Below are 16,232 nucleotides of genomic sequence, written 5' to 3' on the forward strand. Positions count from 1 at the left end.
ATATTATCTCATTTGAATGTGCACAGAGCTCACCCTGAAGTCAAGAAGATCTGGCTTTAATCTGTCCTTGAAATATACTGTGGCCCTAGGCAAATCATTTAAGTTACATCATTTAAGTTGCAGAGGAGGTGCTAACCTGCATGAGGGGGAATTTCCTCACCTGGAAATTCTCTGTAACAATGAAATCACAAACTCACTCCCTATTTCTATTGTACATGATACCTCACCCCCTGCCCCACACATTATAATAATGGTACAATATGAAGATGGAAATCTACTGCTCTGAAGTTGATTTTTCTTCTTTCAAAATAAGGTGAACTACATGACTGCTGAATCTTGGGCTCCAGAATACTGAACACATATTAATGACTACAAAGACAAATATAGGCATACTTTCCTCTTTACCATCATTAACTGGTTCTGATAAAACATGGTGCTGGGGAAAATAACATCATAAGGAACAGGATAAATGATACAAATGTTATGTTAAGCAGAAAAATGCTCAGGAAAATGAACAATGTTGGTGTTCAAGTATGACTTAAACTACTTGCTATATATACTGCCCTATTTAAGATGAAAACATGGGGGCAACTGGGTGGCTCAGTAGATTGAGAGTCAGGCCTAGAGACGGGAGGTCCTAGGTTCAAACCTGGCCCCAGACACTTCCCAGCTGTGTGATCCTGGGCAAGTCACTTAACCCCCATTGCCTAGCCCTTACCACTCTTCTACCTTGGAACCAATATACAGTATTGACTCCAAGACGGAAGGTAAGGGTTTATAAAAAAAAAAAAGATGAAAACATGATTCAAATGTATAAAAACTAAAAATCATACTACAGGAAAAAATGGTCAAAAGATATGTTTCCAAAGGAAGAAATCCAAGCAGTCAGTAATTACCTAAATTACTAATAATTAGTGAAATGTGAGGTTCCACTTTAAACAGGAAAATAAAAAGAAGAAAATGACAAATGTTGGAGGACCTGTGGAAAATAGGTACACTAGTTGAGCTATGAATTAGTTTATCCCTTCTGGAAAGCAATTTATTAGAACTGTGCCCATAAAGTTATCAAACTTGTACATACCCATTAACCTAGCCATACATTTGCTGGGTCTAAGAAATCAAAGAAAGGAAAAGGAGCTATAGGTAATAAAAAAGTAGTAGCCAAAAACTGAAAACTAAACGGATGTCCTACTGGAGAATAGTTAACCAGATTGTGGCATATGAATATAATGGAAATTACTGTGCCATGAGAAATGATGAAATGGATAACTTCAGAGGAAAATGTAAGGCATTTATGAACTAATGCAGAGGGGAGGGGGCAGAAATAGTGGAACATACAATGATAATAACATAGATTAAAAACACCTTTGAAAGATTTTAGACTTCAGATTCATGTAATTATAAACCACAAGTGCAAAAGAATGATGAGAACACATGCCACTGACGTTCTGATACAACTAATGAACTTAAAATGCAGAAAGATAAGTCTTTATTAGACATGGATAATATGGGAATTTGTTTTGTGGGACTATTTAGATTACACGTTAAGGGATGTGTTTTGGGGTTTCTTTTTAAAAAATTACTCAATGCAGGTGGGGGAGGGAGTAGAAAGGACAGATTAATCTAAAAATACTAATTACATAAAGAAAGATGGAAACATGCATCTCCGAACCATTAAACAATGTCCCCTGCAAAGGAAAGACAACTCAAGTTATACTATGAGTGAATCTTCAAATGAAAGAAAAATCATCCAAAGACCAAGATGGACACAGAGACAGACACATTTCATAATATGACAAGTACAGCCAAAAAAGTTATGGCCAACTAGGCAATGGCTACCCACCCAGCTTATGGAGTCTGAAGCCATGGACTTGTTCTATGTGTTGCAACTGAAGGTATATGTGGCATGGGAGGAAAGGGAGGGCAAGGCAGAAAAAGGTCTGTTATACTCTGCCTAGGTAAAGGCAGAGTAGAAGGGGTAAGGCTCAGCAAGTGTAAACCAAAAGGTGAAATTGTATTGGTACCAGTTCCTTCATGATGCCAAAATCCAGGGGGTTGAGACAAAGCAGGAAAACTGCTTGCAGGAGATCTAGGCCAAGAAGCTGGTATAAGTTCAGAAGGAAAATTACAAGGAGCATCAGGGAGGTGACTCTGACTCAACCTATTTCTTCAGAGTTTTTACCTTTGCTGAAACTGTTCCTCATCCATTTTACCAAATGGGAGTTTACTGGTAAGCTCTTAACATGGTTCCTAGCACATAGTAGGTACTGAATCTGGTTCTGGTTACAATCTAAAAGTAAGATTTTACTAATAATAACTAACATTCATAATATTTATACAGTGCTTACTACATGCCAGGCACTGCAATAAGTGCTATACAATTATTATCTAATCTGGTCCTAAGAGTTTCACTAATATTATCCATGACTATTCCTTTTCACCCTACACATCCAATCAATTCCCATTCTTGTCAACTCTACCTCTATATCATCTCTAGAATTTGTCCCTTTCTCTCTTCGCATGGCTGATGATTACCACCTTAGTTCAGTCCCTCATCATGATTCATCTGGACTATTACAACAATCTCCTAATTGGCTTCCCCACCTCAAGTTTCTCCCCTCAATACAGCAATCAAAGTGATATCCTTAAATCACAAATCTGCCAATGTCCCTCCTGGGCATAAAAAGACTCTAAAATAAAATAGACTCCTCTATTTGAAATTTAAAGCCCTTCACAATCTAAATCCAACTTACTTCCCAAACTTAATACGCATTACTCACTTTCTTTAGTTGACTCCATGTTCTAGTCTAACTGGACTACTTGCTGTTCCTCAGATACAACACGCCCTCTTCTGCCATTGTGTGCTTTTGTACAGTGTCTCTTGGGCCAGGAATACAATCCCTTTTCACATCTGCAGCTTAGAATTTAAGCTTCCTTTAAAGTTTAGGCTTGTGCTACCTACCAGAAGAAACTTTTCCTGATCTTCCTAGCTATCCAGTGCTTCCCCACAAAACTGTTTTGTATTTAATAATTTTGTTGTCTGTGTGGTACTTATATGTATACGTATATACATATACATATATACATATACATATATATACGTATATGTATATATGTATGTTGTTTACCTTGAGAGAATGCAAGTTCCTTTAAGGTAGAGAAAGAAGGAAGAACATAAAATGCCTACTATTTGCCAGGCATTGTGATAAGTGCTTTTACAAATGTTAATTCATTTGATCTTTGTAGCAACCTTGGGAAGTAGGTGCTATTATGATCTCCACTTTACAGCAGAGGTAGAAAAGACATTATGTGACTTGCTCAGGGTCATAGAACTAGTAACTGTCTGAGTCTGGAATAGAACTCAGATTTTGACTCTGGCTCAGTTCTCTAATCACTGTGCCACCAGCCCTCTCTAACAGAAGGGTATTGTTTTTATATTTGTGTCTCTAAGACCTAGCATAATGCCTGGCACATAGTAGGCACTTAATAAATGCTTATTACTTGAGTGAAACTTTTGAGACAGGTTCCATGGAAGACAACTCTCATCCAGGACCTTTGGGGTGGTATCTGAATTCTGTAATTCAACTGAGAGTATAGGTAAAGGTTCAGAAAGTACTGTCAAACACACAGTGATGTGGGATTTATAGAGCAACAACAGACTCTCCTATCCCCAAAGCTGCATTGCTTTACCCTGGATATCCTGATATCACCTTGGTTACTATCCTTCTCCTAAGATAATTAACTTGTAACAGCAGTAGAATGGGGGTTAGAGGGAAGATAAGGCCCAGGAAGGGAACAAGCATTTATCAAGTGCCTACTGCATGCCAAGCATTAAGCTTTGCACTTTATAAAAGGAATCTAATTTGATAATAGGCTCACCTAACATGAGCTTAGCAGTCTTGCTTCTTACTGTTGGTAGTCCTAGTGTGTAGGAGAGGCTGACACAGTCCTCTGGCCTCTTGCCACAATTCAACTGTATAATCCTCCTTAGTAGTATCAGGTGGCTTTTATAGGACTAGAGCAGAGGTCCCTCCACTAAAATTCTACTCCAGTATCTTACCATGATATGTAGGTGGTCCAGGATTCTTAAAGGCTGTGTCAGTGGAGTGAGGCTCTGACAGATCCTACCCAAATGGAAAAGGCTTTGAGTACAGATGTGATGGTAAGACTATATGTGGCTATCACCCAAAGATAAGGCTAAATATCAGAAGATTTATTACCAAAAAGTTGATCACCAGGAGACTTAAATTTTTTATTCTAACTAATTTATGATGGCCATCTCCTAGAAAGTAAATGGTACTGTACTGTAAATCACAGATCCCTGTGTAACTCATACTTTCAGAAGGAAGAATCCAAGACAGCAATCCTGATTCTTCTGATATATTCAGAGTGAGGCTGAATTCTCTGGAGCAGGGTGAGGGTGAATATGGAGGTGTGACCCATGAGAGGTAGATGGTAGGCTACTATATACATCAACTCTTGAAAGTGCTAGGATAACAATGGCCAGCAACTCTTGCAAAAAGAGTGGGCTGAGGTGGTGATGGTGGCTTGATCAGGTGCCAGGAAAATCAGCTTATATGCCATACACTAATTTTTGTAAATTATTGGAGAAGATTAATTAGTAATAGATTAATATATAATATGAAGATATTAATAGATAATGTAATAAAATGAAAAGGTAATACTTGCGAAGCTCTTAGCATGGTTCCTAGCACACAGTAAGTACTTAAAAATTTTTTTTCCATTTGATGCTTGTTTGCCCACCCTCCCTCCCTCCCTCCCTCCCTTTCTCCTTCCTATAGCTTCTTGCCTAATGGTCTTATAAATATAACCCTAAATACATAAATGAATTCTCCTTTCCCTGGCTCCAGTTTTAGCTTGGCAAAATACCAAGAGGAAGTACTCTAGCCTACAAGGAAATTATTTCTTCTTTACAGTAGAGGTTCTAGAATAAGACAAGCAAGGAAACTGTATAAGCAAAACAAAGTTTCAGGAATTTGTCAATTTATCCTCTGTAAAAGCAAAATGAACCAAGTGCTTAAAAAAACTAACATGTATTCACAAACACCCAAGGATCTAGTTGTACTTATATACATCAATGGATTAATGATGTAAAAGGATGTGGGTATTCCTTCTAGTGATAGACAGCAGCCTATCTGTGCCTTCTCAGCCTTATTAATTCTTTTCTATGTCCTTCCCATAAATTCTGCACAGGGGGACTTCTAAATATACTGAAAGTCTTCTGCTACATGGACACCAATGCAGTACTCGGGCTATCTCTTGCTATATGCTTGCCCCACCTGTTTTTCTGATAATACACTTCCTGAATGAGATCTTTTATGCCATCTCTTGTAAGTCAGTTCCACTTCGGTAGCATGTTCCAGCTTATTTATGGCCACCACACCTTTCTAATGCTTTTTGGGACTGAAATTTTGTATGTTCAGAAGCAAGTGATATTCTGTGTGATTCACAAATATGTAGCATCTTCAGAGGATTATTAACACTAAAACAATTACTGTAATCTAGAATAAAATGATAGTGAGGGGAGACTTGAAGCTATGCCATATAAGAAATTAAAGAACTATAAATTTAACATGATCACTGTTTTAATGTCATAGCAGAAGGGCTATCCTGTGGGAAAGGGATTAGCCTACAGGAGAGTACTCTGACCAGAAAATAGAAGTCATGGTGAAACAGGTTTTAGCTCAATATAAGCAAAACATTCCTAACAATGAGATCTATACAATATTGTAGTGAGATGTACTGTAGTGAATTTCCTGTCATTAACAGTCAAGAAGAGGAGACTGGATAACCGCTTACTGAAAATATTATATAATTGACTCATGCTTCAAGCAGAGATTAGAATAGCTAATCTCTGAAGTCCCTTCCAAATTTTAATATTCTGCAACTTGCATGTAAAAATGACAGTACAATGACTGACACTCACCCTATGATTCCCTAATACATAGAATATATGACCCAGGAGGACAAGGGAACAGGCTGTTAACCGGTTCAAATCTTCTGCATTTGACATTTTCAGGGTTTCTCGTAAAAATCGCCTACAAAAGTAAAAACAAGAGGAGAAAAGATAAAACCATCTTAAAATGTAACACTTTATGGAGAAAATGGAAAAATGGGCCTACAATTATTGTAAACTGAAACCATAATTAACTTTGATCTATAACTAAATTAACATCAACTAATTAACTGAGTTAAAGTATGGATAATTGCCACTTGCTATTCTTGACATACAGAATCAGAAAATTATAGTTTTCTTTTTGTTAAAAACAGGAGGAAACAGTAGTAGCTAACATTTATGTAACACTATGTGGCAAGAACTGTGTTGAGTGCTTTACACTTATAACCTCTTTTGATACTCATAACAACCTTATAAGGTAGGTGCTATTACAATCTCCATTTTAGAGAAGGGGAAACTGAGGCAGTTACTACTCTGCCTCTTGCCTAAGGTGACAAAGTATCTAAGACCAGGTTTCAACTCTGGACTTCCTGAGGCAAGGTACTCTATGAGGTAAGTCATCTAGTCTGATTTCTCACTAAATACAACAATTCTTGCTGCCATGTCCCCAACATATGACTCGATGATCCTAGACTCAACTTCTACCTGACCACCTCTAGCTCTAGTGAGTTACCAACATCATGAAGTGTTCCTTTCCTTAGTTAAATCACTCTAGTTTTAAAACTACTTGAGAGAGCAAAATCTATTTTATGCAAGTAAATATTATTATTCCACTTTGATGGGTAAAGAAGCTGAAGCTCAGAGATTTAAACACAACTAAGAGCAGAGCTTTGGGCTCTAACTCCAGGGCTCTGTACACTACACTATATATGTCTTCAGAAAAGCCCTCTCAAAAGTACTTCCAATAAACTCCTCTCCTCCCTCATATTGCCATAGATTTACTCTAGTAATCTAGATCATACTCTGGGCCAGTAAAACAACTTAATATCTAATACAAGTGACAAATGTGCTTTTGTCTGCTTACTAAATTTTGACTTTGCACAGATTACTGCTTTGACACAATCTTACTTTTTCCCTAACTAAAACAAAAACCGTTGTCAAAGGCTTTTATGAAGATTTTCTTTCTTAAAAAAATCCTTACCTTCTATTTCAGAAATGATATTAAGTATTGGTTCTAAAGAATAAGAGATAAGGACTAAGCAATTAGGGCTAGGGTGGGTGGTGGGTGGGTAGGTTAAGTGATTTGCCCAGGGTCAGGAAGTATCTGAGATCAGATTTAAATCCAGGGTCTACCATCTCCAGGCTTAGCTCTCTACCACTGAGATACCTACGTGACTCTACTACGAAGATTTTCTTAAGGGTCCTCTGGTTACCCTTGCTATTCAAGCAGCCTGGAGGAAATGTAATTGGTTATATATTTCTTTTTCTTTGTTCTATGCTCTTGCTGACCCATCTATTACCCCCCAGCTTCTCTAATAGACTGCTTATTTCTACAAAGAAAAGAATGATTTGTGAAATGGAAATAAAGAGACCAGGTCTCTAGTTCCAGATAGTAAAAACTGTAATGGTAATAGGCATTTTTATAGTGTGTTAGTTATAAAGCCTTTTCCGTCATTAGCTAATATCCTCACAGCATTATCAGGTAGGTGGAACAGAAATTATCACCCCCAGCTCATAAAATAGAAAATTGAAGATTAGAGAGACAAAATGCCTTGGTTAAGACTAAAAGGTGAGTTTGGGGCAAAGTAGCAACTCAAACTCTTAACCTCTGTGGGCCCTGAAATATGCTATGTAAATTAACATGATGACCACTTTACTTCTATCTTCCCACACCATCTATATCTATTACATTGCAAAGTCCACAAACCAGATAACCAACTTTTATTAACTTTATAAATATCTTGGGGGATTCTATGAAGGGGGAGGGGAAATGATCTCTGTCTCTGAAAATCTGAAGGATTGTATTTTGGAAGATAGGCCCAATCTAAAGAAGAACCTCTTAATAAGCAGTTGTCTAGCAGTGGAAGAGGCTAACTGCCCATTAGACATTTAGAACTGGCTGTTCTATAGGCACTTCAAATTCAACATGTTTAAAGCAGAATTTACTATATCTAGTTCTAAACCCACCTCTCCTCACAAACTTCCCTATTACTACTGAAGGCACATGACCTTTCCAGCCACTAAGCTTTGAAACCTTGCTGTTATCTTTTCCTCTGCATTTACTCACTCCATATTTCTAAATCAGTTAGGAAGCCTTATTTCTTTTCTTCCTTCCTTCCTTCCAATCCTTACCTTCCATCTTAGAATCAATACCGTGTATTTGGTTCCTTAGAAGTAGGCAGTGAAGCTCCACAGATATGCCCAGAGTCACACAACTAGGAAGTGTCTGAGGCCAAACTTGAACACAGGACTTTCTGTTTTTGAGCCTGGCTCTAAATCCACGGAACCACCTAGCTGCTCCTCTCAAGTCTTATTTCTCCCTACACAATATCTCTTAATATGTCTCCTTATATAACCAACACTTTGGTAGCCTCTGAATTTGATCTCCTTTTGCCTTAAATCTCTCTCCATGTCAATCCATTCTCTTTAGTTGACAAAGTGATTTTCCTAAAGTGTTGGTTTGTTCATTTTATACTTCTACTAAATAAATTCCAGTAGCTCCTTATTATCTCTAGGATCACATATAAATTCCTTTTTGGCATTTAAAGTTTTTCACAACTTGGCCAATTTCAATTTCTCCAGTCTTCTTCAATGAATTCATCAACTAGTGTTTTTAAGTGCCTATATTTGAGGACCTATACCAGACAAAGGGTACATAAAGACTGAAACAATCACTTTTTTCAAGGAGCAAATAGTCTATCAGAGGAGACAGTAAGTACATTACAAGTGTACCCAAAATGAATGTAAAGAGAATAAATAGAGTAGTTTAGAGGGATTGGGAAAGGAATTTGGAAAGGTCTCATGTAGAAGGTGGTCCTTGAAGGTCTTGAAGGAAGAGAATAATTCTGTGAGGTGGAAGTAAGGACGAAGTACATTCTAAGAATGGGGAAGATAGCCAGCAAGCACAAAAGCACAGATATGGGAGATGTGTATGTGTGAGGAAGATAAAAATGGTCAGTGCATCAAGAGGAATTGTGCATAAAGCTAAAAGATGGGTTGAGGTTAGGTTGTGAAAGGTTTTTAGAGCTACAGAGTAGAGTCTGTATTTGATCTAAGAGACAACAGGAACACACTGGATTGTGTGAGAAGAGGACTGACAGTCAGTTCTTCAGTGCAGAAAATCACTTGGGTAATTGTGTGTGAAGGCTGAACTCTAGTATGGAAAGGCTGTAGGGAAGAAGACCACTTTAAGAAGCTGTTGTAATAGTTTAGGTAAGAGGGGATTGCAGGCCTGAACCAAAGTGGTGGTTATGTGAATACAGAGAAGAGATCAGATGTGAAGAATATTACAGAGGTAGAAATATTAGAATTTGGCAACTGATTAGATTCATGGGGTGAGAGAGAGTAAGGAATCAAGGACACTGTCAAGGTGTCTGAAAACTGGTGTTTTCTAGAAAATAATGTGGATTTAGGGAGAATGGTAATGCTTTCTGCTTTGAACATGATGAGTTTGAAATGCTTATGGGATATTTACTTTGAAATGTTCAAAAGGCAGCTGGAGGTGTGGAAATGAATATTCACTCAGGGGAGAGAGTAGGACTGGATATTGATTTGGGAATCATCTAAATAGAGATGATAATTAAATCCAAGGGAGATAATGAGTTCACCAACAGAGAATATAAACAAAGAAGAGGACCTAGGACCTCTGTGCTTTGATGTACAGCCATTTGGAGGTAGTTTGTAATATGGATGATAAACTGCCAAAAAGGACTAAGAAGGAGTAAGTCAGACAGAAAGCAGGAGAAACCCAATGAGAAGAATGTGGCCTACAGTGTCAAGCAAAAGCAGAGAAGTTAAAATGGATGAAGACTGAGAAAGGACCATCATATTTAAAAATTCAGAAGCCTTGTCACTTTGGAGTGAACAATTTCAGTTGAATGATGAAATCTAAGTACCTCATTTTTACATGTCAACTACACTTTTTGCACTGTCTACTCATACTGGCCTACCTGATGTTCCTCACACATGATGCTCCACCTCCTTTTTCCTTGCCTTTCCATTTGATATCTCCTATTAATGGAATATTCTCTGAAATGCTCTCTTTCTTCAATTCTATCTCCTGGAATCTCTGGATTCCTTCAAGACTCAGCTCCTGTGTCACTCTGCTGAAGGTCTGTCCTAGTTTTTTTAGTTGCTAGTGCATTCCCATCCAAAGTAATTATTTTTTTGGCTGTAACTGAGCCTTGCATACACTTATATGTGTACATGTCACTTCTCCAGCTACAATTTAAGCTCCAAGATGGCAAAGACTATTTCACTTTGGTCTTTGTAGCCTGACTGCCTAGCAATGGACCAGGTCCCTTATATTTAAAATAAAATAAAGATCTGCTGAATGACATGGAAGATAATAAGAGACTCAAGTCTCCCAGCACTAGGTATGTTCAAGCAAAGGGTGGAAGACAACTTATTGGGTATTCATAATTCAGGTATGGAGGTTTTATTAGATTATGTCTAAGGGTCCTTCTAGTTCTAAGATTCTATGATTTCATTATTTTTCAGCAACTGCCAAATTCCTTTTATGAAGCATATCATCTGGAAGACATTGTAAACAACTACTAGGGAAAAGCTGAATGTGGGAGGAAAATGGAGAATTTATTTTTTCCTTTTATTTTAGTCAAAGTGGTTCTCTTGAGGGAAAACAATTACTTGGTTCTATGCTACAGAGATTCAGATTTCTGGGATTCTGCATTTCTGTTCCATAATATCTTCAAAGTGCCATTTGGAAACAGAAATAATCTCATACTCACTTTGCTTCATTGTATCTTCCCTGAAAGAAAGAGAAGAGTCCTCGGATGTAGAAAGCAGCAGCTCTGAGGCAGTGAGAACTGTAGGAAAGGCAAAAGATTGAACACATTTTAAAAGCAGAATACATTAAAATAAAAAGGGGCTAACAGTGAATGACTGTTTTTCTTTTTCTCAATATACTGTTTAAAATACAAATTTCTTATTTTGGCATTCAAGACCCTCTACAATCTCACATTTTTATTTCCCAGCACTCTCTTCCTTATACATAATCAACCAGACTGGACTAACAATTGACCACCTTCTACTTGGGTCCCCTTCTGTCTTATCAGTGTATTGTTTTCAAGTTGTTCCCAGGAAATGCAATGTTTTCTGCTTCCCCAACTGTATTCCCACTGATATTCGAAGGCCCAGTTCAATTTACGCCTCTATCATCAAGCCATCTTTGATCCCCTCCATTTAGAAATCAGCTTTCCTCCTGCACCTTCACAAACAATTTTGCACTTCTCATGTGTTTATCAGGTATTATAAATCTGGATCAAACTGAATTATATCCCCAATTAGTTCCTAAGTATGGGGACCAAGTTTAATTTAAACTTTCAACTTCCCCAGTATGAACAAATAGCTGCATACATAGAAGATGCTTAGTAAATATCTGTTGAATTAAACTGAATTTTGTTATGCAAAGCAAATTTGAAAGTAAATGACAAGACCTTCTCAAGCTTCTATAGCAAAATAATGTGTTGTAAAACTCACCAGAGGAGGAATGCTACCCTTCTCTACTTTAGCAACAATAACTTTGTGTACTAGCAACTAGAAAAAAATTATAGTTGCATTCAGAGGAAAATGTGACATTTCACCCTGCTAAACTACTTTGAAAAAAGTCAAAATGTCTGGCGTCATTTATGTGTTCAATTGCTTACTTCATTAAGCATGTTATAAAAAAGCCCTTGGGGCATTCAATTTGTATCTAGAATTATTACCTTACAGGAAAGTTGTGGTCTGGATTTATTCTTTCCAATAAATTGTACAGCTAAAAATAAAAATTAGAAACAGATCATTAGCAGTATAGTTTCCACTGTGGCCTTACCTGTACTGCACTCACCCCAGGAATGCCTGGATTTTCTGAGTATGGTCTGACAGTGTAGTGTCATCATGGCAGAAGTCCGAGGCTACTTAAGACTATATAAACAAATAATCTAATGGACGATGTGGAATGCAAGTAGGATTTTGCCAAATAGCAAGCTGTGTGGTCAAGCAATTATTTATGATGTCATGTCCTGGCAATCACATTTGCAGGATACAATTTCAGTAAGTAATGATTAGAATTCATTAGATGCAAGGGATAGCTTAGGCTGTGAATATCATACCTTTGAATCTAGAGCAATAGCATGAACTTCCTATTACATGTGTTATTTAATTGATCCTCTCTATTAATGAAATAATGTATACAAATTTTTTGCTTATGTTATGTCCTTGCTATGAAATGCCTTCCTAACAATTCCTGCCTACTTTTTTTAAAACCTTTATTTCTGTCTTAGTAATAGCTCTTAAGACAGAAGTGTTAAGTGACTTGAACCCAGGTCCTCCCAATTCTAGACCTGGTGCTATATCCACTATGCCACCTAGCTGCTCCTAATTCCTGCTTATTCTTCAAGGCCCAGTTTAAATTCTACCTCCTTTAGAAATCTTTCCCTGACAACAGTTCCTTTGACCTTGACAGAAATATTACCTCTCAATCCTTAACAACTTTATCTCTTTGAATTTTCTTATTTTCCCCTCCATTATAGTTATATGTGTGTTTTATTCCCCCATACAAAATAAACTTCTGGAATGCACACGCTATGCCTCTTTTATCTTTATATTTCCCAAATGGTATGATCTGAGATATTGCACAGAGTAGGCCTTTAATTAAATACTGGCTTAGTAAATGAAAGTGTTTACAACTGTGATGCTCTAGAGTACTATTAATTTAAAAGTTATTTTTATAGCAGATAATATATTTTGACCATATAAATATGTACTATTTTAAAAACAAAAATCCAAAGTGGAAACTCCATTTTATATGATTCTATTAATAAAGCTTTTATTAAACAACTATTTCTTCTTCCTGGTAAAAAGAATTATCTATCTGTAGATATCTCATTAACATTTCTGATAAAGAGGTAATAGAAGTTGGGAGATAAAGGCTATGAAATAAAGTTCAAATATGAGGAGCTGGCAAAGTGATGAACAATAAAAAAGAGAAGGTATTACTGTCATTATAAGGAGGATTTTTATTTTTTTTTTTACTAGACCCAGGATTTCATTAGTAAAGGAGATCTTCTAGTGAGGAATTCCTTCTACAAATGCAGTTGGGGATTTGCTCCATAGTTTATCATTTTAGAAAGATGTTTGAGCACTGAGAAGTTAAGTGATTTGTTCAGGGTCACACAGCTAGTATATGTTGGGGGCAGAATTTTAACCAAGGTTTTCCTAGCTCTAATTCCATCCACCCCCCAATTACATTAGCCTGTCTTTGTCTTAAAAATGTCATGTTACTCCTAGGCAGAAATTAGTTCAATGGTTTCCTACTAGCTATGGAATAAAGTTCAAACTCTTGGTATTCAAAGCCTGGCTTATTGACAAGAAGGCCTCTCATTACTGGGTCCTAAACAACTTGTTACTCTTTTCCCTGGGCTAACTTGGGGTAGCTAATCACTGTTCACCTGAGGAAAATTCTCTATTTGATTCTATGAATCAAAGCCCTCTAGACTTGATTCATCCTATTCCTCCAGAAATAGCAGTGTCTACTTCTGGAGTGCTTTAGAATTTAAAGTGCTTTCCTCCCAATGCTGAGAATTGGCATGACAGAGATTACTTATTTTAATTTCTTTTTTTTTTTTACCAATTCCATGTAATAATAATACATTTTCCTAAGTTTAAGATCAAACTTGTCTCCCATCCTCTCTTCCCTTCCCTCTCCCAGTGCTGGCAGACAATTCTATCTGGATTATACATGTATTATCATGCAAAATATAGTTCTATATTGTTCATTTTTGTAAAACACAACCCCCTAAATATAAACCTAAATAAACAAATGAAAAACGGTTTGCTTTCATCTGCTTTTTGAGTCCAACATCTTTTTCCGTGGAAGCAGATAGCATTCTTTGTCATAAGTCCCTCAAAATGTTCCTGGATTATTGCTGATAATAGCTAAGTCTATCACAATTGAGATGATCTATTTTTAAAGGTGAGGAAGTTAAGGCTCAGAGAAGTGATTTGTCCATGGTCATGGAAACTTTGGCCTTCTGATTAAAAGTCAGTAACTGGAATATTCTTTCTCTCCAAGGATCTCTTTCATGTAGCTTTGTCTGACTACTCTCATCCACTGTGATCTTTCCCCTTCATTGGTCTATATATCTCACCCAATATGTATAGGGCTTTACTTTTATGTTTTATTTACAAAGTAGCTACTAAAACTTTTTAGGAAAAGGACTATGACAAATGCATCTCTGAACTCCTAAATCACTTAGTACAATATTATTATTATACATAGATTCTCAAAAATATTTAAATGATCAATTAAGTCATTGACTAAAATCAATTTGATTTTTATATTCAATTTAAATATAATTGAGGAAATACACTTATTTCATGAAGTAATATATTTGCAATATAGAACAATCAATCAACTTTTTTCAGTATAATGCTTTACTGAAAGTATTTTCCTAGTCACTATCTTGTATGGGGTCCTCATAACCATCCTAGAAGATAGTTAAGGCAGAGTGTAGTATTCCCTTTTTCAAACATGAGTCTCAGAGAGATAAAATTATTTTGACCTTTATCAAAAAGAACAGGATAAGTAAAAGAAGGGGTGGAGGGGAGTATCTTTGTACATTAAGAAGACACATGAGGAAAATGAAGAAGGCAAAGGATTAAGAGAGCACCTGTTTGAAACATTTAAAGGCACATAAACAGAAGCAGTATTGACATCAGAGTGTGTTACAGACAACTACAGAAAGAGGAAATAAATGAAAAATTTAGGAAATAGGTAACCAGCCTGGTATGGTGACATAATATAGCTATTATGGAGCATTTCATGCATTTGAACTTTAGATGGGTTGCAAGTCTCACACCTATCAATTCCTTGACCTTGCTTAATGATAATTGATTCCTAAAAGGCAAAAGAATCAGCAAGACGAATTGCTATTTCGGACATGATTCTCCCAAAAATAAGAACCTGGTTGCTGGGGTAGAAATGATGGGGGACCCTGTAAGAAAATGACTTCTCTTATCTCTTATCTTAGGATGTATGACAGAGAAAGAGAGAACAGCTGAGCAGAGTCTGACATCTAGTTTTAAGGGGAGCAGAGAAAAGATTGGTAGATTTGAGGGTCTAAAATTTTCTAGGGAAAAGTCAACCAAGGAGGTATAGATACAAAGAAAAAGAATTCCAATGAGAGGAAGAGGATAAATTGTCAAAGGAATCTCACTGACCAATTTAAATTTTAAAAAGACATTTAAAGGAGGGATATCTGGGTAGCTGAGAGCCAGGCCTGTGGACAGGGGGTCCTGGGTTCAAATATGACCTCAGACACTTTCTAGTTGTGTGACCCTGAACAAGTCACTTAATCTCTTCTCTTCCCCCCCCCCCCAATTGCCTAACCCTTATTATGCTCTTCTGCCTTGGAAACAATACACAGTATTAATTCTAAGATGGAAAGTGAGGATTAAAAAAAAGAGAGGCATGCAAAGGAAATGACAAGAGGAAGTGATATATATATATTATGAAAACATGTTATTAAAAAGATTAGTTGAATGAACTATAAATGTTTAACCTGAGGAAAAGAAAAAAATATGATTGTCTTGATTTCAAATACTTGAAAATAGAATTAGATTTATTTTGCTTGGTCCCAGTGGGGAGAACTAGGAAAAATGGGTAGAAGGTGAAGAAAGGCAAATCTAGACAAGGTAAGGTAAAACTTCCACAAAATTAGACCTATCCCAAAGTGGAATGAATTGCCTTGATGTCTTCCAGCAAAGTTTGGGTGAATATGTTGAGTGTATAGCAAACACCCCCAAACCAAGAATCATATTAAAATGTAACTGGGAAATGTTTAACAAAAAATAAATACAGCACAACATAAATAATGCTAATTTGTGGCTTTCTAAGTCAAATATGTTGCCAGGAGGGATCCATTTCTATTCCAAATTAACAGCATTGTTGTAAAGGGAATCCTTATTTGGGTGTAGCTTAAATTATATGATCTCTATGATTTTTTCCAACTCAAATTTTGAGACTGATATTTCCAGTTATCCACATTAAATTTTACTGTTAACATTGTTAAATAACTGTCACTTAAGAGTGTTA

General features: G+C 36.6%; 1 protein-coding gene across 1 annotated transcript in view; it reads right to left on the minus strand.

Annotated features, from left to right (window-relative positions):
• Window positions 1–16,232, minus strand: part of MAU2 (MAU2 sister chromatid cohesion factor) — an 86,085-nt gene that overhangs the window by 14,551 nt on the left and 55,302 nt on the right. The window contains exons 14-16 of the mRNA XM_001366082.4: window positions 11,863–11,912; window positions 10,885–10,962; window positions 5,948–6,059 (exon numbers count right to left, since the gene is read on the minus strand). Coding sequence (XP_001366119.1) covers window positions 5,948–6,059; window positions 10,885–10,962; window positions 11,863–11,912 — 240 coding nt within the window. The remainder of the gene's footprint in view (window positions 1–5,947; window positions 6,060–10,884; window positions 10,963–11,862; window positions 11,913–16,232) is intronic.

This window comes from Monodelphis domestica, chromosome 3 (genome assembly GCF_027887165.1).
Source record: "Monodelphis domestica isolate mMonDom1 chromosome 3, mMonDom1.pri, whole genome shotgun sequence".
Taxonomy (NCBI): Eukaryota; Metazoa; Chordata; class Mammalia; order Didelphimorphia; family Didelphidae; genus Monodelphis; species Monodelphis domestica.